General features: G+C 41.3%; 3 protein-coding genes across 3 annotated transcripts in view; all 3 read right to left on the minus strand.

Moving 5' to 3' along the window:
- Nucleotides 1-2,622: 2,622 nt before the first annotated feature.
- Nucleotides 2,623-6,856, minus strand: LOC306783409 (annexin A2-like). The gene is made up of 13 exons (XM_079277043.1): nt 6,753-6,856; nt 6,014-6,069; nt 5,800-5,893; nt 5,197-5,291; nt 4,993-5,106; nt 4,726-4,816; nt 4,408-4,487; nt 4,267-4,326; nt 3,841-3,934; nt 3,622-3,717; nt 3,371-3,429; nt 3,020-3,142; nt 2,623-2,924 (listed from the first exon to the last, which is right to left on the minus strand). Exons 2-13 carry the CDS (start codon nt 6,059-6,061, stop codon nt 2,865-2,867), a joined length of 1,014 nt encoding a protein of 337 aa, XP_079133169.1. The 5' UTR covers nt 6,062-6,069; nt 6,753-6,856; the 3' UTR covers nt 2,623-2,864.
- Nucleotides 6,857-6,954: 98 nt separating this feature from the next.
- On the minus strand, nt 6,955-15,067 carry ice2 (interactor of little elongator complex ELL subunit 2). The gene is made up of 15 exons (XM_079266396.1): nt 14,961-15,067; nt 13,955-14,056; nt 13,513-13,852; nt 13,306-13,425; nt 13,092-13,226; nt 12,755-12,871; nt 12,289-12,448; nt 11,635-11,816; nt 10,757-11,537; nt 10,510-10,682; nt 10,274-10,403; nt 9,128-9,212; nt 8,848-8,898; nt 7,915-8,158; nt 6,955-7,349 (listed from the first exon to the last, which is right to left on the minus strand). The coding sequence occupies exons 1-15, from the start codon at nt 14,972-14,974 to the stop codon at nt 7,197-7,199; spliced, it is 2,787 nt and encodes a 928-aa protein (XP_079122522.1). The 5' UTR covers nt 14,975-15,067; the 3' UTR covers nt 6,955-7,196.
- Nucleotides 15,068-16,249: 1,182 nt separating this feature from the next.
- roraa (RAR-related orphan receptor A, paralog a) overlaps nt 16,250-24,852 on the minus strand; it is a 43,642-nt gene continuing 35,039 nt past the window's right edge. Inside the window, exons 7-10 of the mRNA XM_079274275.1 lie at nt 24,677-24,784; nt 23,567-23,677; nt 23,235-23,347; nt 16,250-22,833 (exon numbers count right to left, since the gene is read on the minus strand). Of these exons, the coding sequence (XP_079130401.1) occupies nt 22,669-22,833; nt 23,235-23,347; nt 23,567-23,677; nt 24,677-24,784 (497 nt within the window). The 3' untranslated portion in view covers nt 16,250-22,668. The remainder of the gene's footprint in view (nt 22,834-23,234; nt 23,348-23,566; nt 23,678-24,676; nt 24,785-24,852) is intronic.

Raw genomic sequence — 24,852 nt, forward strand, 5'->3', positions numbered from 1 at the left:
ATCCTTGTGGCTTCTGAAGATGATAGAAGCTGAACTCTTCAAAGACATACACTGTGTTGCATGTTACACAAAGCTCTTTTAGAAACTTGACACTTTTTTTTTTTCCTGCAGATGGACTGACTGCAGTCAAAACCGAAGAGGAGACAGGCCTTATTCTGCTCTCTTATGTTGTTTCAATTACCAGTCTACTGTACAAAGGAGGCAGCCTGATGGCATGACGAGTGCACAGCGCTCTTCTGCCTGTGCTGTTGTGCTCAGTTTGAGCCTCATAAAAGGAAACGGGCCTGACGAAGCCAGAGGCGGAGGATCCGGCTCTACGGTCTGCGCAGAGAAACATCAGCAGAGCGGCATTCTTCAGAAGGAGATGTCCTTCAGTGTGGTGCCAACTCTCCCTGGGGCAGCAGCATAACCTCTTATTTACCATATACAGGATCTCTCAGTGCCCTTAACGAGCCAGAGTATTCAGCTTCACAGAGACAAAGGCCACACTTTCACTGAAGAAGCTCTGGTTTGGCTGAATTAAATGATAATTAAGAAAATATGAATCAAACTCTGGCTCTCTCGGCTCTGCAGCTGTGTAGAAGGAGCGGGTCCTCCAGCTTAGCCTGTAGAAGTTCTCATTTAGAGTATGCCTGCGACCTATAGAGCTGCGGGCAAACACACACACACACAGATGCACACAATTAAAAGCAGACCTTGGTGGACCGCTACTCTATAATTAAACACCCTTTGGTGCTCTGCACCAAAATTCTGAGCCGGGTTCAGCTGTGTCAAGGAGGGAGGGACATGAGAAGGAACGTTCAGACGCTGTCGGTTCTCTAAGTTGCAAGCTCTGTTCAATGCAATAAATTAATAAAAAGCACAAACTAAAACCTTCCCAATGTGCAGTTGGTGTGTCTGGCGGGCCGACAGCAGCTCTACAGCTGTACTGTGAAACTTTAATGCTGCTGGATGCCTGCAGCGCTGCCTGGGCTTTGTCTCTGGTGAATGGGGGGGGGGGAGGGGGCGCTATCCACATGTTCAGTCTAACTGGGACAAGTATTAGAAAAGGTAAGTGGATTTGTTTGACCTTTCATGCTAAAACCACCACAGCAGAGCAGCCTGACAGCTGGGAATGGTCACTGGTCCTTATCAGTGTCTTTGATTATTCAAAAAAGAACATGAAGTAATCAGAGATCTCCTCTCAAATGCAATCCTTATTAGGTGATTATATGGTATTATTCTTCACCTTCTAGGCTCCAGAGTGCTTGTCATTTGGTTCTAGTTGTTATGGTAATGCGAGGTATTCCATCTCCTTTCCCAGCATGCTCCGTGTTTGACATTCATGGGGTTAAAGTCCTCTGAATGATGAAGTGCCAGCGTTTGGGACAGTAAATTGCATCGTTTCAATTGAGAAGAGAGTTCCCCTTGGGTTTGCTGGAGGTCCCAACTGGCTGGCCTTGAACAGAACAGCATGTTGTACATCTATATAAAAATAAAAGGGAAAAATATGGTGCGACTTTCCTCTTTATGATGCAAAGATTAACCTGTCACCACGCTCGCGCATAAATCTCACTCCCTGCTTTGCAAAATACTGTTTTACCGAACTTTACACTATATTTTATTTTTTTATTGCCTATAAACATAAACCATCACAAAAGGCTAATGTTCTCATCAATATTATCACACAATGATCATAAATCCAGTGCCTTGTTATAATCTGAAGCCATTTCTCTCCTCAGCTACTCAACCAGTGAAAATATTAGACAGAAGCATTATTTTAAATTGGACAATTTCCCTCACAATAGAAGATGATCTTCCATCACATTTGAGCCACAGTACACCACTCTGTTTTAGATGATACAGTCCGTGCACTTTCCCTCATCGCTGTGTTCAGCATTTCTGATCTTGCCTTTTGGGGCCATTTGTTTTTATACTTCAGTAGAAATGCCTTGACAACACTGTGGTGGTTATTTCATCCTGAGAGACCACAAACTAAACAGCAGAAACACACTGTATAGAAGCTTGTTTAGTGGTATGCAAATCAACTTTGCCGGAGGTAAAATTAACATTTTTAATTAAAATATTAGCACCAAACAAACACAGAAAAACACACTAATGATTAAATCATCTTGATGGAACCTCATAGTGGAAAGTGTGGACGATTTGAATCTTAATTATTTGTATGAAAAGATGCTGTATGGATCATACATGATCGTTTTCACAAAGTAATACATCTTCAAGTTGGTGCAGTTTTGAATCTAAAACCATCATTTCAAATATGGTTTTAAAAATTGGCAAACTGCAAAATAGTAATATTTTCCCTTTGTGCAAATAAAATACATGTTCTTTGAATGGATGTTTCATGTATGTACTCTTAATATACTACTTAGAATAATAAGGGGAAATGATAAAGTATAGTACAAAGATATATTTTTATTTTTAAATATTTCATTATATTCAAAAAATCGTGTTCTCTGCGTTTCCTCAGCAGATACCATGAGGCCCGAGACACGGAGGAGCTGGAGCTATCGGCTCATGCTTTTAATGCTACTATAGCGCCCTCTAATGGTTATCTGTGTCATCAACATACAACGATGTCGGAACAAAGCGGTGGAATGCAAAGAAAGTAAGGAACAATACTCCTACAAAGCAACTTTATTGCCGTTTTGGTACAACAAAAGTACGCTTCAATACAGATTCTTCATGTTTCGAGATATAAGATAAACGCATCTCCTTAAATGTTGCATTTAAACGTGTGCAGAAAAGTAAGGGCAGGCTTTTGCCACAAAGTTCGTTCCAAGTGTGATATTCATGAGCCCACCTTTCCAGTACACCTTTCCAGAGGTGCAACTTGAGGCCCTTTTGATACCGATGATTCATTTTCACTCCTCTGGTCCACACAGGCCGAGCAGCACCTTCTGGTAGTCTCCCTTGGTGTGTTCCTGCAGAAACAGAGCAGGTTAGAGGTGCTGCATGACGACAGAAGGCTTACTGTACATCAGTAAGAGGTCATGGGCAGGCGGAATAATTCACTAACCAGAATAGTCTTTTGCAGAGACTCTCCAAAGTTGGTCTTGTATTCAGAGCAGATCTTTTTCAGGTCCACCTCGCAGCGCGACACAATAATTCTGGTCACCATCTTCTCTTTGGCGCCTTTACTCTGAGCAGACAAGCACGAGTCAGCACTTACAAAGTTGCACACGCTTTCAACTGAACTACAGCAGCTGATGCAACGCTGTTTTAAGATAACTTCTGCCAACTGTGGATTCTGTGTTCCTGCAGTACAATTTCAAAAGCAGATGCACTTCTTACATCTGTATTCCAAAAGAAAGTCTGGCCATCAAAATAGCCACATCTCCACAAGAAGAAATAGAACAGAGCAGTGTACCTTCATGGCTTCATTCAGTCTGCTGGCAAAGTACAGCTGTTTGTTTTCAAAGCACTTAACTGGAACAGAAGAAAACCGGAATAAATATCCACAATAACACATCTTGTATTTGACAGATGATTTTCTTTTGTAATTTTAGAAGCGCTTCATACAACAATACCTGGCCTACATGGGGAATATTTACTTCAGGAATTACTAAACAGGGTGTGATATATTAATAATATGAATTATTGATGAAAGATGATGTGTACCGAGCACCAGGAAGGACCTTTGCAAGTCTCCTTTGACTTCCTTAGTAATGCTCTCCTGCATGTCGTAGGGGCTGTAACTCTTGTACCTTTGGAACACTAACAAGCCGAGGGAAACAAAGTGATTTACTGATTGTTAATGGGTATTTTTCAAATGTTTAAGAAACATTTGAAATGAACACTTCTGTAAACACGCTACCAAACAAAAAGAGGCTGTCTTACCCTTCTGCAGGTGGGGTACGCTTCTCTCAGACATAATGGCGATCCAGGTGGGCACATCAGTTCCTTTTATCTTCACCCCAGCCTCATAGAGTGCCTGAGTGGAATCAATGAACCAGCAACACAAAACACATTACACTTTGTGGCATAGAAGCGCTGTCACTACTGTTAAATATCAAGGTACCAAAATTAAATATCGTTGTTGAATGAGCTCAAAATGATCAAATGCACAAAGTTTTACTAAAGTAGAAAGGGTTTCAAAACACATTTGGACATTTTAGTGAATCTTTCAGTGACGTAGACATTGGTGAAATGCAATAACTCACATTTTTACATGAGATATTAATTATTGAATTGGATTTTAAAATGACAGTTTTTAAAATCTATGTATTTTAGATTCCACAGACAAAGTGAAAATGGGCAACTTACTCTGGCATCTTCATCAATCTTGTCATAGTCTACCATAGAGGACGGTTCTGCTCTCTTGGTCTGCACAGAAATAAGACACAAACTCAGGTTAAACTGTCTGGTGTCGTATTAATCATAAAGACGATCACTGACAAATCTCACCTGCACCAGAGCCAAGAGCAGCTTAGCAAAGTTCCCAGAGGTGTCACCTGCCACGTCTTTCTCCAGGTCCTTCTTGAACACTGTGGGAAATAATACTTTCAAGTTAGACATTTAGCTTTCTCTGCGCATCTAGAGTCATCACATTAGCTGTGCAATTTCTGGTTCAAGAACATTTAAGACAAGACTTTTGATGGAGAAAGAGAACCTGTACTATAGCCTAATAGTGCATGAATGGCACAACAACCTACAGGTAAGGCATTACATGTTACAATGCATTTCCAGCCCTTCGTATGAATGACTGGGATGTTTTGAACGTACACTCCTTGTAGACCTTCTTGATCTCCACCAGCTCATTGTTGCTGCGTGAGCACAAAACCTCAATCAGCGTCTCTTCATCTGTTCCTGCACCCTGAAAGAGACAGAAATCTTTATTACTTTTTTTATGCATGAAACTTTAGGATAAACACAATGAAAACTTATATCGGGGTGGAGCAAAAAAAGCAAGTTCTGTAATGTCTCCAGAAGGGGGCAGTGTCACCTTTAAATCGAATCTGCTGATACAGTGTACCAATCGGCGTCCTTTACCTTGATGGAGCCTCTGATCAATGAGGCATCGTACTGGGCCGTGCTCTTCATCAATCCAAGGATCACGGTTTCCAGAGAGCCAGACAGCGCTGCCTTCAGGGCTGAGATCATGTCCTAAAGATAAAACAATGTTACCTGAATGTCTCAGACACTGTTTTTAATAGCTGTGAAGCATTTTGGATTGCATCTCGAGGCCTACTGTACCTTCTTTGCCCTCCTTTCATATGCAAAAGCGATGTCTCTTCTTTGTGAGTAGGTCCGCTTTGTCAGGACGTCAATGATGGTCTGCTCATCCACTCCTAATGTTTGAATGAAGAAGACAAACAACTATATTCAACTGCAAAGGTAAAATCCTGAGCTGTGAGGCATTCTGTAGGCTAAAATGGTAAATGCCATATAACAGGTTTGGAGTGAATTTATCTTTAATTACTTTTAAAGTGCATGTTGGACAATAACAATAAAGAATTATAAGAGGGCCTGGTAGCAAAGCCAGCATGCCTGCTTGCTTGCTTTAACACATGATGTGGTCACAAGGTATTTCCCCTGTCAAACGTCATTAGTAAAGAAACATAGAACATATTCTTCAAAACAACAACATGGTGGACTGTTGAAGCGTTAGCGTCCAGACTGTTGCCAATGGCTCCCAGCTCTGCCAGCACTGAGGCAGACTTGGAAGTGTTCCCAGCATGGTCAAAACGTTACAAGCCAGGACGCTGACTCACAAATACCAGCTACTCCTCTGTAGAGACTAGCAGAACCAAGCACGGCTTTCTTATTTTAAGCAACATGTACAGTACTACAGCTTACCTTTGGTTTTGATAGCAGTCTCTATTCTGGCAGCATCTCTGTCAGGGTCAAAATCCATAGCAGGTACCACAGTGGGGAACGTGGGTTCATGGGCCTGAGGATCCAAAGCAAATCAGAGTGAGATCAAATTGATGCTGTCTTTTTTTATATGCATTTAAAAAAGGTACACCATGTATTGTATAAGAGTTTTCATGAATTAGATATCGGACGTTACCCCAATGTTGAGAGAGAGCTGTCCCAGAAACTCTGATACCATAGCCATTGTGAGTCCTGGAAAAGGGGGCAAAAAAAGTGTCAACGCTACACAATCCTGTAATCACATCTCATTGTAATCCCGTCACCAACTTGTCTGAGCTTCATTCAATGGGTTGTTTGTTTTGTCTCAAGACCTCATCACCTGACCCCACAAAGCAAATGTCCTCCACACAGAGGCAGAGAAATCTGATTCACTTAAGTTGTTGCTTTTGGTACAACCGCGTCACCAAAAAAAAAAAAATCACTGTGAGACTTTTTCCATTTCATAAAGTTACTGTATTCCTTAGTTTCCACTGCTTTGCCATACTCTCAGTAAAACGGTTCGACACTCCTACCCACAATCCCCTAGGTCTTTGAAATCCTGGTTCAGTGTGACACACATCTCTAACAGCAATCCCACAGAGACACACCCTAGAAAAAGTGCTACTGTACTCAAGTCTGGTTAAACAACTGAGCACATTCTCGTGCAACAAAACAGGTAACGGGCTCACACTGAAGAGCAGGGATTCATTCTTACTTAACCAAAACTCAAGAAAATAAAACAACAAAACGTGTTCGCACCGACTTTATGGAACTCATGTGGAAAACATTTGACATGACTGAAAGTTAGGAAATTCCCTTAAACCTCCCTGCAGTGTTACATCTCAGTTACAAAGTCAGTTAGTCCGCATTAAAATGTAGAACTACACTGAACTTACCTTTGTTGTCAACGTTGAGACGATGCAGTGATTTGTCCAGGCGTTGTATAAATGGAATGGGTGGAGAGGTTCAACTTTTCTGACACAGAAAAATAATTCCACTTCCACCTCCCCTTTCCAAGCACTCATGACTCCACCCTTTACCACTGAAGCCACCCCCCCCCCCCCCCCACACACACACACACACACACACACACACGGCTACTTGCACAAAAGTTTATTGTTTTCACAAAACATAACGATTAACAAAATATACATGTCTCTGAACAAAATTAAAATATAAAAAAAAAAGTATATTTTCTGTACTCTCAAAGTGCTTCAGAATTCACATTTATGTTTGAGGTCAAAATGTATTTCCAGTCTGAAAAACAGATTTAATAAGTAGTCTTGTTTCCTCTCCTTGGCAGCAGGTCGAGCTCCTCATCTGATATGAAATGATAGAACTTAAATGGAATTCTGAACCAGCTTTTTGATGTACTTGTTGCGCCTGGCTGCACGTTTCTTTTGTTTCTTCTTCTTCTTGCCTCCTGCATTGGATTTGTTGGGTGACTGCCCGGCTCCATGGCTGTTGGACTGCGATGACCCATCTTTCGCTGTCTGGAAGGATGAAGGAAGGTAAAATGGTTGTAGATTTAAATTGCAGTAGCATCGTACCCTCAAATGATTTGTATATTTGTCACTCTCAGAAGTAGAAGCATCTGTGGCAAATGTTGACAATCCAATTGCCCTGTTGAAACTTATTGTGAAATATTTGCAAGTTAAAAGCAGTTGAAATAACTTTGAGACATTCGTTGGATTCCTGCCTAAAGTTCCATGTGGCAGAGTCTACGGCACTAACCCTGCTGACCTGTTGTTGATATTCCTGTGCTTTCTATTGTTCCCTTGTTTAGTTGTGGGCTTGCATAGGAAAACTACACAGTAGTGTGCTGGTTCAGCCTGTCTGTTAAGAAAACAGCCAAGCGTTTTCCGCTCACTTCAACTTAGAGAGAGACTGCATGTCAGTTATCTTGGCTTTAAAGAATCCCTGTGTTCGTGGGTGTGGACTTCCTCGGCTTTAACCAATAAAACACGTCAATAAATAAATCATCTCTTGCCATCACTTGTCCCACATGACCTCCAGTGCTTTTGTATTTTTTCACCGTGTCATCTATCAAGTACACACCTTTATGAAGGCTTTCGGTGGGAAGGTGCAGGGGACACGGCCGTGTTTGTGGTGGAAGGGCAGGACCACAGCTGGATCAACAGGTATCCAGGGCACGAGGCCGGACGCTGGGGGCTGAGGCACTGAGCTGTGGAGCTGCTGCAGGTTGTATGCCCCCCGACTCACTTTCCCATTAGCCGCTTTTAATAAGGTCACGAATGGTTCCCCTGCCTTGTGCGCAATCAGGTACTGTCCTTCCTCTAACCTACAGAAAAGCAAACCAAGTCATTGAGGGTGTGTTAAAGTCAAAACCCACACACTGAAACATGCAGCATGCTTAGTTTCCTGCCAAGTGACTGGTATGGGGGTGAACAGAGTGTTAAGAAAGCAGAAGGTGACACATGTATTGTGTGTCGATGAGTCACCGATTGCGTAACGCAACACAAAGATGAAGCAAAACTAATGTCGTGTTTTTAGCCCGAGGCTGACCAGACATCTTAACCAGAGCATGAAGACAGAGAGACAACTCTTCTGCAGATGTGGCCCAACTAAACAATATTAGTTCATACACATATTACTTTTTTTATACACATTAAATATTTTCTGTTCTTCCATAAGGACACATTAATTAAAATGAAGACAATAAAAACATTCATTCTGCAAAAATTATGTTTTTGCAAAAATACTTACAAGAGAATAAATGTTCAACTACAAACATCATCAGTGCATCCTTGTGTACAAGTGGATGCAAATTTGAAGAAATTCCATCCAGACGTTCCTGAGATATTGCGTTCATAATAGGACAGATGGACATACGTATGTACGGTACATACGTCCAGATGAACGGACGGACAACCCAAAATATAATTATTCTGGCATTATAAAAAAAAAAAAAAAAGGGACAATGAGGACTAATAATCTAAAACAAGACAAAGAATGTCTTCAACAACTCACCCAGTTAGCTTCTTCAGTAGGTGGTGCAGTATATTCAGGGACTTCGATGGCCTGTGGATGGAAAAGAGACGTCACCGAGCTTTAGTCCATCTACTTTCATCCGTCTACTTTAGTGGTAATCTAAATTTCAACACTAATTAAGATGACAGAACCAGAGGCGATGAACATGCTTGGATTATTGATTAACTCTGAAGACGACAACTTCTTAAACTATATAATCATACAGGGGTGATGAGGCTAATCCCAATCATCTGCACACATCTGTTGTAAGGACACTCACTTGAAGCCACAGGAGACGTTCTGTTTCCAGTCGTCGGGCAGCTTTCTCAGCAGAGCTACTTTTGATGTGTGCGCATTGATGTGAGCTGCAGAGACAGAACGGGAGGGTTTGAGCGACGCGCGGCGAAAGCAACGCGATCTAATGAGCATGCAAATCACGAGCTCCCCTTCATCATCAATCCCATCTCTAGTGCTTACAAAGTAATTAGTCGCTGTTGATTCGCCTGCATTGTTACACTCTTGAGTGGGTGGTAAGAAAAGCTTGTTGGTCCCATCTCCTTTCATGCCTCCCACTCCAGCATGTAATGTCTGCTTATTTCAAGAGGGCCTTCCTTCAATTATGATGGACTGTTTTAGGGCCGGCACCCACAGCCAGAAATACACAACTGGGGAATGCCACGTGATGAACCCCATGATGAACTACGAACCACTTAGAAAAGGACATCTTTCATCAACTGTGTCATGAAGTGAGAAAGAATCTCTATCGTTGCACATAGCTGGCATATTATCACTGTTTTCTCACTGGCTATTCCTGAAGCTGAATATAAGAAACCAGGATATACACTTGTTGTGACGCTGAGGAGAGATCCTGCCTGGTATGTCAACTATGCCAAGAGACTGGACAGGGGTATAACCCAGAGACAGCTCTTTGCCATTAAATCATGAAGCAGGAGAGATGACGTACATTCCCAGCCAACACCTACACACATCAGTCAACCTAGTGCAGAAAAAGGATAGATCTTTGAGCTACAGGTAAGCACACAATGTGCATTAAGGGGATTTAACTGAAGTTCAAAACAACATTTAGCTGAGATCTGCTTTGCTATTCCCCACAATCAAATGTGGCTGTAGTTATGGCAACAAAGTAAACTCATTCACTACACAGCCACAGCAGGATGGTGAGTCATCTAAAGACTATTCCATTGGTTTGTGGGAGGATGTGCCATGTGGACTCCACTGAACCCTCTCAGGAAATAGTACTTTGACTATTTTCCTGGCAATAATGTTGAACAATATGAAAGGCTGAAGGCATACTCCTCCCGCACTGGAACCGAGAGCAATTTGGTGACATTTCTTTCTTAATTTTCACTGAATTTAGAAAAAAAAAAAATGGTTGCAGGTAGAAGTGATAAGAGCTGTTTCTTACCTATGTATGATACAGTGCTGGAGTGGAGCAATGTCTCAGTCCACAGCTGGCAAGCCTCACTGCTGCTCAGACACTCGACACCATAATTCAACTGGTACTCCAGCTTGGGTAAGACATGCACTGGCACAAACTATTGGGGAAGAAAACAGACGGACAGCAATAAGGCTGTTGCATATATATTCATGTGAAAAGACACTATTACAATCTGGAGGATGAAGGTAAACTAACAGGTCTACCTGGTTTTGGCTGCTCTGGCCTACTTTTCTGTTATGAGTCAGTGAGACAGAGCTGCGCACCATGAGCAGCAAATCTTGCAGACTGTAGAGCTTATAGAGCAGGTTTCCTTCCTCTGGAGCCTGGTAGTCTTGTTCATCTTCAGTACTAGCCTGCAAGTCTTGTGACAGGATTTCTGTGTGGGAGGCAATGATGAACTATGTTAATCGAGCACATAAACACAACCTAAATCCACAGAATGAAACTAACTTCTGTGCTCCGTAGTAGTGATGTTGACCACTGGTGCAGATACGCAGGTCTCTCCATCCTGGTTCTGGTTCCTCTCCAAATATGAGGACACGCAGGGCTTCACCAGAGACACTGGGTGGGAGTGAACCGAGGGTCCCGTGCTTCGGGTGGGTGAGCTGGTTTCCTGGGATATGGTGGAGCCTTTGGCTGCGTCACTGGGAGAGTTGAACATGGCAGTCTGCATGCGCAGGATCTCACCCAGCTGGTCGCCAGATACGTTTGCTCTTTTGAGTTGTCGCCTCTGCTTCGTACCTTTTTGAGGAGACGCTGACTCGGGGTTTATAAGTACAGACTCGGAGACGGGGATTATCGGGGGGTCTGCAGAGCGTGATGTGGTCCGTGCGTTAGCTGGAGACAGCGAGTCATCAATGACCAGCTTCTCATCATCCGAGTCTCCTATAAAAGGTAGGTCTTCGTCACTTTGTTGAGCAGTGTCCGACCTCATTTGTTCGTTTTCGGGGGCAGTGGCCTCACTCTCCTCTTTTACGGGACCATTCACATCTGTCGATGCGGTGTCCATCTCCTCTTGTGAACTGCCGCTAGTGGTTACAAGATGCTCACTGGACTTTTTCGTCTTAGCTAAAGGCGGGGAACTCGGCGCATTTGAACTTTTAACACATGCATTCTGCATTTTGGGGGTTTTAATGGGGGGCTCCTCTCCAAATGTTTCCAGGTCAGCGAGGTCCACCTCAAAGTCAAGACCATTGTTTCCAGAAGACACCAAGTTTCTCTGTGACCTCTCCTGATTTAGAAACAGAAAACAAAGAATCATTGTTCAGGTGAAGTAAGACCCCGTACATGACACCACGTATACGACTTCTATTTGTGCGACTACATACGGCGCGGAGTTGCTGGTGATCCTCAGGAAGCTCCGTCATTAAATGGAACACATTTTTACTCCCGTCCTTCTTGATGGAAAGCTTCAAACTCTCCTCGTGGTAGATATGTGACCTCTCTCTCACTGTCATTTCAGTCTGCAGCAGGGGCGAGTCTATGTACACAGTCTTCTTCTGACTGCTGCCTGTGAATAAGATGTGGGAAACAAAAAGGGAAATGTGAAACAGTGCCACCACGAGGCCATTCAACATCACTACACACTTGTGCTTCATCTCAGATTTCTTTACTGGTGCATTCTTTCACCAACACCACTCAAAGTGTCTCACCCCTCAAAAGGACAATCAGGCGACTATCTTGCCAAATCTGTACGTGTGCTGTTAATGTGAAACGTGCGTTCTTTACGGTCAACGTAATAACTTTGTGTCATATATATGGATAGATCCTTATGCACCTCCTAATATAGGCTTCTGCTTGTTATTTGTATTATTCTCTGGCATTTGATGACTGAAAGTGAACTGCAACACAAAGGAGAGAGAGAGTAAAGGAGATGTCTGGTTCTTATTAGTATTTTTACTCATGGAAGCAAAGCCTAAATTGGCCCTAGTTAACATAACTTCCACTCCAACAGTGTGAATGGCCGACTGATGATGTTGTACCTTTTCCTGGGTTTAATTGGACACAAACGGGCAGTTCCCATTGCTCTCCAAAGTCAGGGCCATGGTTGTCTAGCAGCCTGACGAGGGCATCTCGAGTCAGACACACTTCAGGCTCATAGCGGGCAGACAGACTCTCGGCATTACTATCAGTGCTGATTTTCTGTGGAGAAAAACAAGACTAGGTCACACGACCAGAACATCGACTCCATCAGTCAAACACGACCGTCTACAATGAACTGGACTTTTGACAGTACCGTGTGTGTGTGCGTCCTGGCATCTTTCAGAAACACAATTAGCATCGGTTTTGCTGAGCAAGACATGAACACCCTCTGGTGTCTTTTGTGAAAACTGCAAGAGCTAAAATGGATTTAACAATAGACCTGCGGTCATGAATCCCATTCTAGCCGTAAAACGTCTTTGTGACTTACTTTATCGGAGTAATTAAAAAAGCGAGACAACTGCTTACAGCGTGCATGTCCTTGGCTTTTTTAGCTGGAGGATTCTCTGATGAAACACTCTGATAATCCGATGCAAGCTGTGCATCAGCAGGCACCATCTTGTGGTCTGTAATATCCACATTGCCCTGGAGAAATAAAAAAAGGGTACAAACATGGAAATAGAGGAAGTGAATCAACACCGAAAGACTGATTCTGCAATTCAACACTTCAAAGTTGTAACGGTTGAGTAGAACACTGGACAATGGTATTTATGAACAACATATATGTAGATGAAGTAGTTATCCTACATATCTGTTATTAAGGAACAGCTCTCATGTGATACTCAACACTTCAAAGGTAGATTACCATGATCAGCAGCTGTTTCTCAAAGGTCAGCGTCAGGCCTGGGTCGAATGTTCCGCCTGTCAAACTAGTCATCTCATAGATCTGATAGAGCTCAGGAAATGCCTGAATGTGCTCCAAACACCCCCTGAAGAACTCCTGGAACACAAATCAGCGCTCAATGTTTGAATGCTTATGCAAATATATATATACGGTGCAATCCTTGTCGTATCAGTACCTCTGAATATTGCATAGCTCCCTGTGATATGAAGTTGTAGTCGTCCGCACATATTCTGGCCACATCTTGCAGGTAGCTCATGAACTGCATCACTTCATTGTTTACCCGTGCCTTCAAGTTCTGAAACATCAGAGCACGTAAGTTAAAGAAGGGATGCAACGAGGTCTGGCAGGTTTAAAAACACCATTAAGGAGATAATGCCGTTACCTGTGGAGGATCTGTTATTTTCTTACTCATCAAAATGCTAAGATACGTCTTCTGTTCGTTGCTGGACAGGCTGGACATACATGGGACAGGCAGTGTGGGCTCAGGATAAGCAGCAACTGTCTCATTCTCAACCTGCTTGAGCTTCACTCTGGATTTTTTAGGATCCTTACGTTGTTCTGTAACTCCTGCAGCATTATCTGCATGCGGATCATCACTATCACAGCCGTCCAACTCATCCTTTCTGATGCAACCGTTGTCTTTAAACTCTGCAGCTGCTTTTGTGGAAGGAGAGCCAGAGGCCTTTGCAGTCCCACGTGCCTGTTTATTGTTCTCCAATGGACTTTGGCGAAAAACAACATGGAAGATAAACACTCACTAATTACACAGGAAAAAAATGCACCTGAACTGATGTATTACTTAATATGTTTAATCATTGACATACCTTTGGAGAAAGGCCCATAGTTCTCTGATATTAGGTGCAAGTGAATATTTGTCATAGAGGTCTCTGGTAAAGAAAGGAGCCTCAGGGACTGGAAGGTCCTCCCTTAAATTAAAAAGAGAAAACAAATCATATTAAAGAGCCTGTTTCTGTTCTGCTTTAATTCTGGGAAAGACTTCTGTTGGCATGTCGGACAGGAGAACTTAATTGGTGTTTACAAATTTCTGTTGTAGGGTAGAAAGTAAAATAAATAAATCATACTGCACACATTTATTCTTTACTGGGTGGACATCCAGCAAGCAACAGCTGTGGGAAGTAAGCAATCTATATTTGGTGCCAAAATGTTTTAATTTCAATTAGGCTAACGCTACCTGTAAATTAGTAGTCAGCTTGTAATTAACGTTACCTACACACGTGCTACAGAGCATCAAGTCAGGAAACTTTAACGTTAGAATACACACAACTTCCTGTTTAAGCCTTCAAAATAAGAGCTAATATTAAAGTTGTGATTCGTACAATATTTAATTCACAACAACCTAACGTCCTGAAGTAAGAACACATATGCCCAGTGTATGCTATATTAATTATAAGTTAGTCATAAAATCAACGCACAACATTTCGGTCATCTAAAAAAAATACTGCGTTTATCTTATTGTTAACGTTAACTTCCGGTAACATTAAAAAACTTGACTAAGGTTAGCATGATGCAGCTCTCTCGTTTTGTCTTCCCTGGTTCACACTCGTGTTATAAATACAAGCACGTTAACGAATAATAGCTGCAATACAGTAACACACTGTCCGGTTAAGTGCATTTTTAATATCCAAGTAATTTAACGTTAGTTAGTTAGCTTGGATAACACTTGGTTTGCATAGTCAGTCTCCACAACACTGGGGCGCTAACTAGCTTGTTAGCGAACATTAGCTAGCCCAAAGTTAATGTAGGTTGCCTGAATTGTCGCTCAATCTACCAATATGATATTCTGCATACTGCAGTGACAATATTACTCACCATACCAGCTCCATTATGGTCAATACTAACAAGCAGTCCTTAAGAATGCCGCAACTGTAAATATACGAGTTAGCGTTAGCCAGCTAACAAACGTTTGACAGGTGACATTCTTCGTCTGGTGAAATTATGTAGACATAACGCGCTTTGTATGCTTTGCTGCCCCTTCCGGACATTGACGATAGTTTATTTATCGTGCATTTAAACCTATGATGTAAACACCGGTCCCTGAAACAAGAACCTCCTTCTCTGTACCTTGACTAAGGTGTACAATAACCGTCCTCCTCCAGCTCATCTGAAAGAGAGTTGATGACATCCCATTGTGTTCCGAACCAGCACTGTCTGGCTCAGCGGGACACAGTGTCCTAATGTCTGTTTAATAATTATTTTTTTCTTAAAAGTTATGAAAGGCCCCTTTTGCTGCATCCAGTCTCTTGTCTCTGAACAGACACTTTCTAAACAGGCATGATTTCTTGCATTTTTCACCCTTAATGCTCATATCCATGCCTGGCTCAGTACCTTGGGGTACATTCACCATTGTTTTGGTGAACAATATAATAAATATAATATAACAAATAAATATAAAGCTTTAGAAACAATCGCATCATGGGCATTGTCTGTACACATATGGCTCAAAACCTCCTATTGGTCTTGCTTTTATTTTGCATTTGGTCAATGATACAATTCTTTGCAAATATTCTAAGGTATATGATTTGTGTCCACTTGAAAGTATTTTGCACAAATGTATCATATTGCAGTTAATTTTGCGTTGTCAAAATGTCCAAGGTTAGATAGGAAAATGAGATGAAATATTAAAATGCCTTGCAGGGAATATTCATTTCATAATTTAGTAATTGGAAAGAATTCCTCAGTCTCATTAATCAACACATGTTGACTGATGAATCATGTAACAAGAACATTGTCTGAATTTAAATTTGATATGTCATGACCACAATTGAGTTATCATATTGGTCAAATGGTTTTGCATCTTAATATGTAATAACCCAGGGATGTTATATGTCTTAAATAAAAAAATGTTAACTGTTAAGGTTTCTTAGTATTTTTTAGCGTGTGGTTAAAGTATTGGCATACCTTTATTTAGATTTTCATTGCCAGTTGCACAAATTTAGGGAAAATATTGAAACACAAATTCAAACAGTTGGGCCTGATAAAATGATTGTGAATCAAAAATATACAATTTGATTAATTTGGTTGAAAAGAGTGAGCCAAAGAGAGAGCAGACAACAGAGACGGATAAATAGTCAGGAAATAAAAGCCCATTACAAGCGGTAAATTTTATTATGGGATAACAGCACATAAAGCACATCTAAAATCGATGTGTCCAATGCACTTTTAATAAAGGTAATATTAAAGGTACAGTTTCTAAGTACAATATAACAACATTCATATTAGAATGAAAAGTATTTAAAAGACAACATTAAATTTCTTATTTTTCTTTACAGCTGTATTTACAAAATTAATCAAAATACTTATTTTCATATTTAAGAATCAGACAAGAAGGAGCAAAACTACGTTTGTGAATAGACTACCTGCTAAAGAGAGTTCAAAAGAGCTGGATAAAAAGGTACATGATCATCTGTCCCCATTTTAACATCAGTAGCAAACGTGTGACTTAGAAATTTGTGACAACCACACACTCGTTTCGGCTTTCCCATAATTTGCACTGCTTTTGCATGGAAAAAGAATCCACCCCTGCTCCACCCACCCTTCATGTTAAGTTACCCCAACCGACTGAGCGCACATTGAACACAGAACATTAAAGAAATCCAGATGTGTTGTATGCCTCCTTTACAAACACATACAACTACTTGATATACAATGCATTAGTAAATATCAATGAAATTAAAAAAAGAGTCGATATAAAACAAACAGAAATTGAAGAAATGTGGGTTGCCTGTTAGTTTTTGCCTGATCAAAGAAAGGTGAACTTTTCTGTCTGCAAGCATTTATTTGACCATTCAAGATCAACATGAAACAAACTTCCCAGTTACGTTTCTCAAAAAACGAGGTAAGGGGTGACACGTACACTCTAAACGGACCATCTACACATTGAAACCCTTTAACATCGAGCGCATCAACCCATGTGAAAATGATTAACATCACATAAAGAAAGAATCTGAAAAACATTTGAAGCATGTGAGAGTTGAGAATTCATCCTCATGTACAAAATACATCGTCACTTCAGTACACGTCTGTAAAACCACAAAAAAATGACAATCAAAACCATGTATGCATCTTGTTACACCGAGAGGCACTCAGTGTGATACGTTGTGTATTATTGCAAGCATATTCTCACTGATATTTGCTACAGAGTGGAGAGAAAAGGTCAACTTTGTCCTCAAATGGCGATTTTTTTTTCATGTAAATTTGTAACACTTCATGTGGTGCAAGAGGTTTACGCTACTGTCTAAAGAAACCAGTTTCAGGATAGTCTAAAATGGGGAATAATAAAAGCATACCGAGGCTCTGTTTAATAAAATCCAAGCACCACTTCCCTGCATCAGGTAGAGAACTATGCAGACACAAAGAGAGGGAAATATTTAGTATCTTAAAACCTGACAAACTATAGCCTCAGTGAGTGGTTTTTACAATCAGACAAAGAAAAAAACACAATACTGCTGTTTCAGTTTGAATATTATCATTTTTCCACAAACCGGAAAAGTAACCTTAAATAGTTTGTTAACTAGCATACTATACTAGCTTTGCTATAAGTCAGAAGGAAATAAGTGCCTTATCCCAAGACTAGCACACTGATACAGGTACCGGCCGGGTCATTTTACCACTATCATTTTTATTATCATTATCATTTATTGAGTCCTAATATCAATAATACATTAATATGCAATGAAATTAACGGACTAATAGGGCGGCCGGGCTTAGGAATCAATACTTTGTTCACAAAATTAACTTACCTAGCACCACACATCAGGGCAACACAAAATAAATGTCAGCACACCCTTATCTCTATCAAACTAATCCTAAAGGAGGGAAGCAAACTGGAAACTAGAGAGTTATCGTACATTATGGTGTAATTGATAAACAGATAAATAGTTTCACTGGGTAGGCCTTAGTAGCAGTATTTTCCTCTTATCTATACAGACAGAAATTACAAAGCTACCTTTATACATGTGATCAATAATAACATTAAATATGGTGAATAAACGGCTGAGAATGAGAGAGAGAGAAAGAGTGAGAAAATAAGTTCCTCGTTCGCCACCTGGGAACAGAACTCGTCAAATATACAGATGGAACATAAAAACATCCACAAAATCAACACAAAGTAAACCAAAAGTCAATAAATAAAAGGTGTATTGACATGCAGATGTTCAAAGACTATTATGCACAAAAGAATCAAAAAGAATACACAAGACATATATTATTGCTTGACATTCGATTATGGCTAAAAGTTGCTTTTCTTTTTCTTTTTTAAACGATATTCTTAAACGTATTTTTAATCATAAATCCTTATCAGCTGTGCTTTGGAAAATGAGTTCTGTTAAAAAGGTGATGACTCATAATTCGGGGTAACACACCGACACAACTTTAAGCGTGACATAACACTGATCTTCACAATTTATGGCCGAGAAGACTCATTTTCACAATTTACACTCCAGAATTCATGTCAATTCATCTCAGCTCAGGCCGTAGCCGCGCTGTCCGAAATGAGAGGGAAGCATGTTTCCGCTGTGAAGCTGGTCAATGTTGCCTCACAGCATTCTGCAGACCTATGAATTGTTGAAGGCATTATGTCATGCTTTTAAAACCTAAACCTATTATGGATGGATCAAGCTTGGCATTTCCAAAACCTTACATTTCTAAAAAAGACCAAAAAGAAATCCTCGTCCACATAACCCTGTTCCTTTGTAATTATTAAAGCCTTGTCTGGGGTTTATTTTATTCACACACTGTGAGAACAAACACATACACACACGCATACATACACACTATTGCTTTATACACACAGACAACAGAGCAGAGACAGAAGGACCAGCACATTTTACTGTATACTATACACTGATTGAGTAGCACACTTAGCATCAATCCCTTACTTAAACTGGGATATATCAAGTGAGAATATACAGAAGGACATCACTTTACAGGCCTGTGTGAAGGCGCAGTTTATAGTTAGACACAAGTATTCATGTGTTTGATGACCATTTTCTGCTATCCTGCCAATATCGCAACCATACCAGTACAGAAGAAGATGAAAACAGAGTGACGGGGTTTTTTTTGTTCTGGACTGAGAGTTAACGTCATCAGTTTGAGTCAGCTGGACGAATAAAGTCAATTCAAAAAGGATGACGACTGCACTGTAGAGACCCGTAATTGTAACACAAGGCATATTGCTTGTTTTGTATCGTAGAAGACATTACATGCCACTTCGATAAAATGAAAAACAAATTTTCACTTTATGAGAGAAGAACCGTTTTGGCGGTAGACCTTTAGCTGATCATATTTGAGAAAAAGAATGAATCGTTTTATGCGACCATCAAGCGATATTACAACAGCTTAAGAAAATTGAATCTTTTTTTTTTTGTTGAAACAAACCAATTTTTTTTTTTTGCAAATAAATAACAGGATATCAGCCAAGCCTCCATCTCTCAATCATTTTCTGAACAGTAAGTGCTCTATGCTCCGCATGTTCAGTGTGCTACGCCCCCCTCCTCTTATCAATCGGGTGCTTTGAAGAGATTTTTAAAGACCTCCTCATAAATTCGCATGAGAGCTAATCAAATGCTCGGCAACTGTCCAGAGGAAAGCGAGCTGCTTCTTCGGTCTACCTGTTACCTCCCTGAGCGTTCACACCTCATCCTCTTCCGCTGCTCTTGCTGGGCCACTGGGCCTCTCAACCTGGATTGTCTAGCAGTGTTCCAGACTGGGTTTCTTTTGCTGGGAGACTGAGGTTTACTCGTCGTAGAGGGCTTGTGCATATCCAAATAGCATTGGATCATAACAGAGATTATTACTTAGGTACAGCATATCTACTACAACCCAAACACAACAGATTTAGTATTGCATAAGAATATTTGGTTTTTCTAACAAAGAGGGTTATCATTTTTAAAGACCCTGATGACACCGTTTGAAACCAAAACTGATTTTTTTTTGTGTGTGTGTGACAGGAATATGCTGTGTACTGATAAAATTGCGGTTTCTAAAAGTGATGGGTTTTGTTGTTTATACAAATGAGATTTTTCTTGAACTTGACAAAAAGGGGCGCAGTGGTCTTTGAGTGGCTGGGGGCCCCCTTGAAGACATCAATACTTTCTGATGAATATTCAAATGTGAAATCTCAACCACTTCTCATGGAACATCCCTGACAAAAAAAACAACAACACAAACTAAACCTAATGAGTACAAACAAATGTCCTCTCAAACAGAAAGCGCAAAAGAAACTCTTCCCTGAGGGGTGACAGCACAAGGTGTTAACGCCTTGTGCAAATTGCACGGCTGAGGAATGACAGTGTGCAAACAGGAAAACAAAAGACAAACAACTGGATTCTATGTTACGGTTGGTGACAGATGTATCAACATGCTTTGTTGGGTTTTCTAAAGGGATATCATTTTTTTTCTTTTTGTTTTTTGATCTTTTCTTGAAAGAGTTTTCTAGAAGCCGCTACTGAGATTGCTGGAATGTCTTAGGAATCCATTCTACATTATAGACGAGTAGACTGGAAAGCGGAAGCAACGACTACTGTTTGGCACATCCAGGGTTTTTTCTACCACTTTACTACCACACTGACAAGAAAGACACACTCAACAAAACAGAAGCACAACAACAAAGCATTCTGAAAATAGCACTTGTCCTACCATTTTTATGTTTCTCCCCTAATCGTACAAACAACAGCGAGTCTAATTATTGCAGGAATATAGTTAAGTGCTACCTGACATCTTCTTCTCTCCCTCGTTCTCTTTCATGAGTTTTTTTTTAACCAAAACATGTTACAAAAATAGAAGCTTTACTACCAGACAAGGCTTTGAATATTCACTTTCCCTTCACTGCTCCTTCTGTGTCCTGTTGTGGCGTTGCTGAGGCTGAGGTTGTGATGAGAAGGCAGATAAAGTCACTCAAAAACAACAACAAAAACAATCTGAACAGTTTGACAGCGGCTCATGAATGTGCTTTTAGGTTGGACTGTATATCTTTGTCATTAGGCTGTCAACCTGCTTGCTGTATCTTCACCTTCCACTAGATGGAACAATTGGATTACGGTCTATGTGTGGATTTTAAAACCTGGCTGGGATGTTTAACTTCTGTTTTCTTGTGGCCTTCTTTACATATTACGTGAGGTTTTTTCAATGTAAAATTAGTACCAAATATTGTTGTGGTATATGAACGCCAGTATGTTGCAAATGTTTCACCAAACAACACCTCTTTATTCTTTCTTTCTTTTTAGCCGCTCAATCCAAGTATCAGAGCTACGTTTTGACAGGTGTCATTCAGGCCGTTGATGAGGTAAACAAGCGACAGAGCTCCTCTAAGCTGCCTTCTTTGTTCACCAACCGGCAGCCTCGCCAGCAATCCTAACAGACAGCCCTTACACTTCCAAACCAGTATCATCTGCAGCTCCCAGGACTCGCCTCTGTGACCGTGGTTCAACTTGTATTTCTTGTGCACATGCAACACATCACTAGGTAAATATACAAGTCTTAAATTAAAGAAAGGTGTAAATAAAAGTGCCTTATCAATTCAACAATTAAGAATGGTCTAACTACTAATATCATACATGTTATTTAAAATAGATTCTATAAACATTTATTTTTTTCTGTATAGTAAGTACTTATGACCATATACCCTGTAGTACATTATAAAACAGGTGGAATGGACCCTTTTCATTGTGTTGATGCCCTGTGCTTCTCCAGGGCACCTGTCCAGAGAAGGATTAATAGCAGATGGCCTTACATGATTCCACTATGCAACAATGGTGGATGGAGTCTTTGACAGCTAAAATCATTGCGTTTTCATTAGAATTACCAGAATTCTATATGCTTCTTTTTTCTTTTTTTTTTGAACGATTGTCCATAGAGAGGTGTCGATTGCATCACCATGCCGACAGACCCTCCCTCAAAGTCGCTGTGAGTTTTCATTCCAAGAACGGCATCCAAAAGATATGACTGAACACAAGAGAAAAAGGGCTGAACTTGACCAAAATGTGCGCATTTGTCAGCTGTTTCTTTCAGTTTTCAGGGAGGTAGGGATAATACTAGTCGATGTTTTGAATGTGAAAACACTAAAACCGTCTGAAAAACAATACTGATGCGGATTTATCTTCAAATTGAAGACGTCTTCAGCTATTTTTAAAATCCAAAAGTGACTCAGTAATTGTTTATGTGATTACAAGTCAGATGTGGGTGATGCGCAAAATACTGGGGAAAATGAATGAATGAAATGAAGTGAATCATGATAGAAATGCGCAAAAGAGGGTCAAGTTCAACCAGACAGAAATCATTTGTCCCTGTCTCCTCTTCATGTCCCATGGGGTGTCGGGTCCCACAAGTCTTCCGAAGACAAATAAATTCAATAAAGTAAACCTTAAGAATCAACTCCCTAAGCCCTCCCCCTCAAAGTAAAAGAAGAAGTTGAACAGCGTGCCATCTGTCCGCTCTGGTTTTGTGCAGGGCACCAATAAAGTGTCTCAGATTCCTCCTCCACATTCCCCTACGGTGGGCACACTGGCACCTGGCAGGGCTGCTACCCGTCAACGGGCATGGACTGCTCAAAGTCTGATCCGAACAGCTCCTTGTATAAGGGGGGGAAGTGGGCACGCACAATGTCTGGATATATTGCTTTGAAAGCTGTAAGCTTCTCTGTATGCCTACTGCACAGCGCTCGCAGTGTCGACACTTTGCATATCAACTGTGGAGAGAGAGGAGACAGGCTGTTTAGATTCACAGGGAGGCAAGGACATGGAGCAATGGTAGTGAAAAACATTCCTCCCTACAGTGTATTCCCGCTCACACAGGGGCAAACAGACTTGTAAATATTGAGACAAGAGCTCAGGCAAGAGGAAAACTTGACACTTCATATTACGGAGCTGGTACAATTGATAAATTGCCACTTCTCTACTGATAAAAAGGCATTTAGTGAACCATTATGAATGCTTCCCCTGAAATCTGTGTAAGCTTAACCAAATGCACTAAAAATGGTTGATGGCCTGTGGATAAAGATCCTAAACAGTGGTTGATTGCGCCGCTATAAGGGTAGAGCATGCTTAGCAGACAGCAATTTTCAGGGATAATGGATGAAGTGTACTGTACCTTTGTAAGTATACCATCCTCTCTGTGGTTCTTCTGCAGGACGTGCTGGAGGGCCAGTTGAATCTTCTGCTGGAGTTTCTCCACCTTCACCTTCTCCTGGAGCCAAGACCGGTCTGAAAGGTAAATTATCACAACTGCTTGTTAATGTAAAAGCACACACTTGAAAGCCCGTTAACAGTCAACTTGGCTCACGTGAAAAGGAAATGGATGCAGCGCCACTAATACCAGATGCTAATTGACAGAGAAAAAGAGGAGGGCAACAGCGTTCTTTGTCGTGGTGAATGTGCGTCTCCCTCTCTTTTTTTTCCCTTTGCACGGTGAGTGACACCTACCAGCAGACATCAACACAAAGGCGGAGAACAGGGCGATCTCATCCTCAGACAGGTGCATAGAACACAAGTTTTTCCCAAACTCGAAGACGGAGCTGATCAAGTCGTCACAGCCTGCCACAGCAAAGGACACAGAGAGAGGGCTTAGGATGAGGAAGACCAAAGAACAACATTCACTCTTGATCTTTATTGGGAGAGAGGCACACGGGGAGGGGAGAGGAAGGGGAAGGAATGAAAACGAGCGGCATGCTGACAGCACATGGGAGCGTCTTCAGCAGAACAGGCAATGCCTTTACTGAGTTGTGCCTCCCAGATGAGTCACTTTTGGCAGTTGGGGTGGTGTTATGCAAGCCAAAATGAGGTCACTATTGAGGCTTTTAGTTAAATCAATTATCGGGGATACAGAGAGACAGGCTGATGCCACTGCGGCTCGGGAAGCCCATCACTCTGCCTACCCTGCCGCGGACCCCCCTGTGCAGAACACACAGGACACTGGGACTCTCCAAGCTGGGACAGATACACATGCTCACTCACATACACACAAACGGGGAGATACACGGAATGGCAAACTCACACCAAGAACCAGAATTCAGCATTTTTACTGCCGCCATGGGACATATTTACATGGGGGTTTTTTTACCGTCAAAAGGCAGTTGGAAATCTGAGAAAATCCACGGTGGAGAGTCTTACTATTGTCACGGCAGTCAAACACGAATGCTATTTGCTTTCGCCTGAGATGTTTTCTATCAGACTATCAATGATGGTTTTGATAGCGCTCCCCCTAAAGACCCTCCGTCTGGCTTTATTTATTCCACAGTTACAGGAGCCATATGCAGCAGAGCCTCACTAACATCTCTGTTCTACCATAAATAACCATTGCAGAGACAGCAATGCCAGGTGAGGCAGGGATGAGTGTTTCGTGTTTGCTTTCAGGCCTTCAGCATTGTGTAAAACAGAGCAGCAGACTCTAATTTGGGCTATTACACCAAGGGAAGGTGTAAGACACTGTAAGAAACACACACAAACACAGCAGCATACAAATACACACATGTAAACTCACACAAACGTGCACATGCACGCACACACACACACACACACACACACTCCACTTACCTAATGACTTGAACACATCAGGTCCGGCATACTTTCCATCAAAATAGACTGTGTTGTTTTGCGAGTCAAAGGCACGGCACATTCTGACAAACACAACTTCCAAAGAGCCTGTGGAGACAGACAGGAACAAGATGCTGAATCGGAGTATTTTTTTTTTTTCCCCCAACAGTTACACA

The sequence above is a fragment of the Melanostigma gelatinosum genome, assembly GCF_949748355.1.
Source record: "Melanostigma gelatinosum genome assembly, chromosome: 1".
Lineage (NCBI taxonomy): Eukaryota > Metazoa > Chordata > Actinopteri > Perciformes > Zoarcidae > Melanostigma > Melanostigma gelatinosum.

What these genes read in the sequence shown, in the direction of transcription:
- LOC306783409 (XM_079277043.1), bottom strand. Translation starts at nt 6,061, where the DNA reads ATGGCTATGGTATCAGAGTTTCTGGGACAGCTCTCTCTCAACATTGGG. An exon ending in TGATCAGAGGCTCCATCAAG is followed by an intron (nt 4,817 to 4,992) that starts GTAAAGGACGCC and finishes TGTCTCTTTCAG; the next exon opens with GGTGCAGGAACAGATGAAGA. An exon ending in CGTACCCCACCTGCAGAAGG is followed by an intron (nt 3,718 to 3,840) that starts GTAAGACAGCCT and finishes TCGGCTTGTTAG; the next exon opens with TGTTCCAAAGGTACAAGAGT.
- ice2 (XM_079266396.1), bottom strand. An exon ending in GAGCTATGCAATATTCAGAG is followed by an intron (nt 13,227 to 13,305) that starts GTACTGATACGA and finishes TTTGTGTTCCAG; the next exon opens with GAGTTCTTCAGGGGGTGTTT. An exon ending in CAGCACTGTATCATACATAG is followed by an intron (nt 9,213 to 10,273) that starts GTAAGAAACAGC and finishes CTGTCTCTGCAG; the next exon opens with CTCACATCAATGCGCACACA.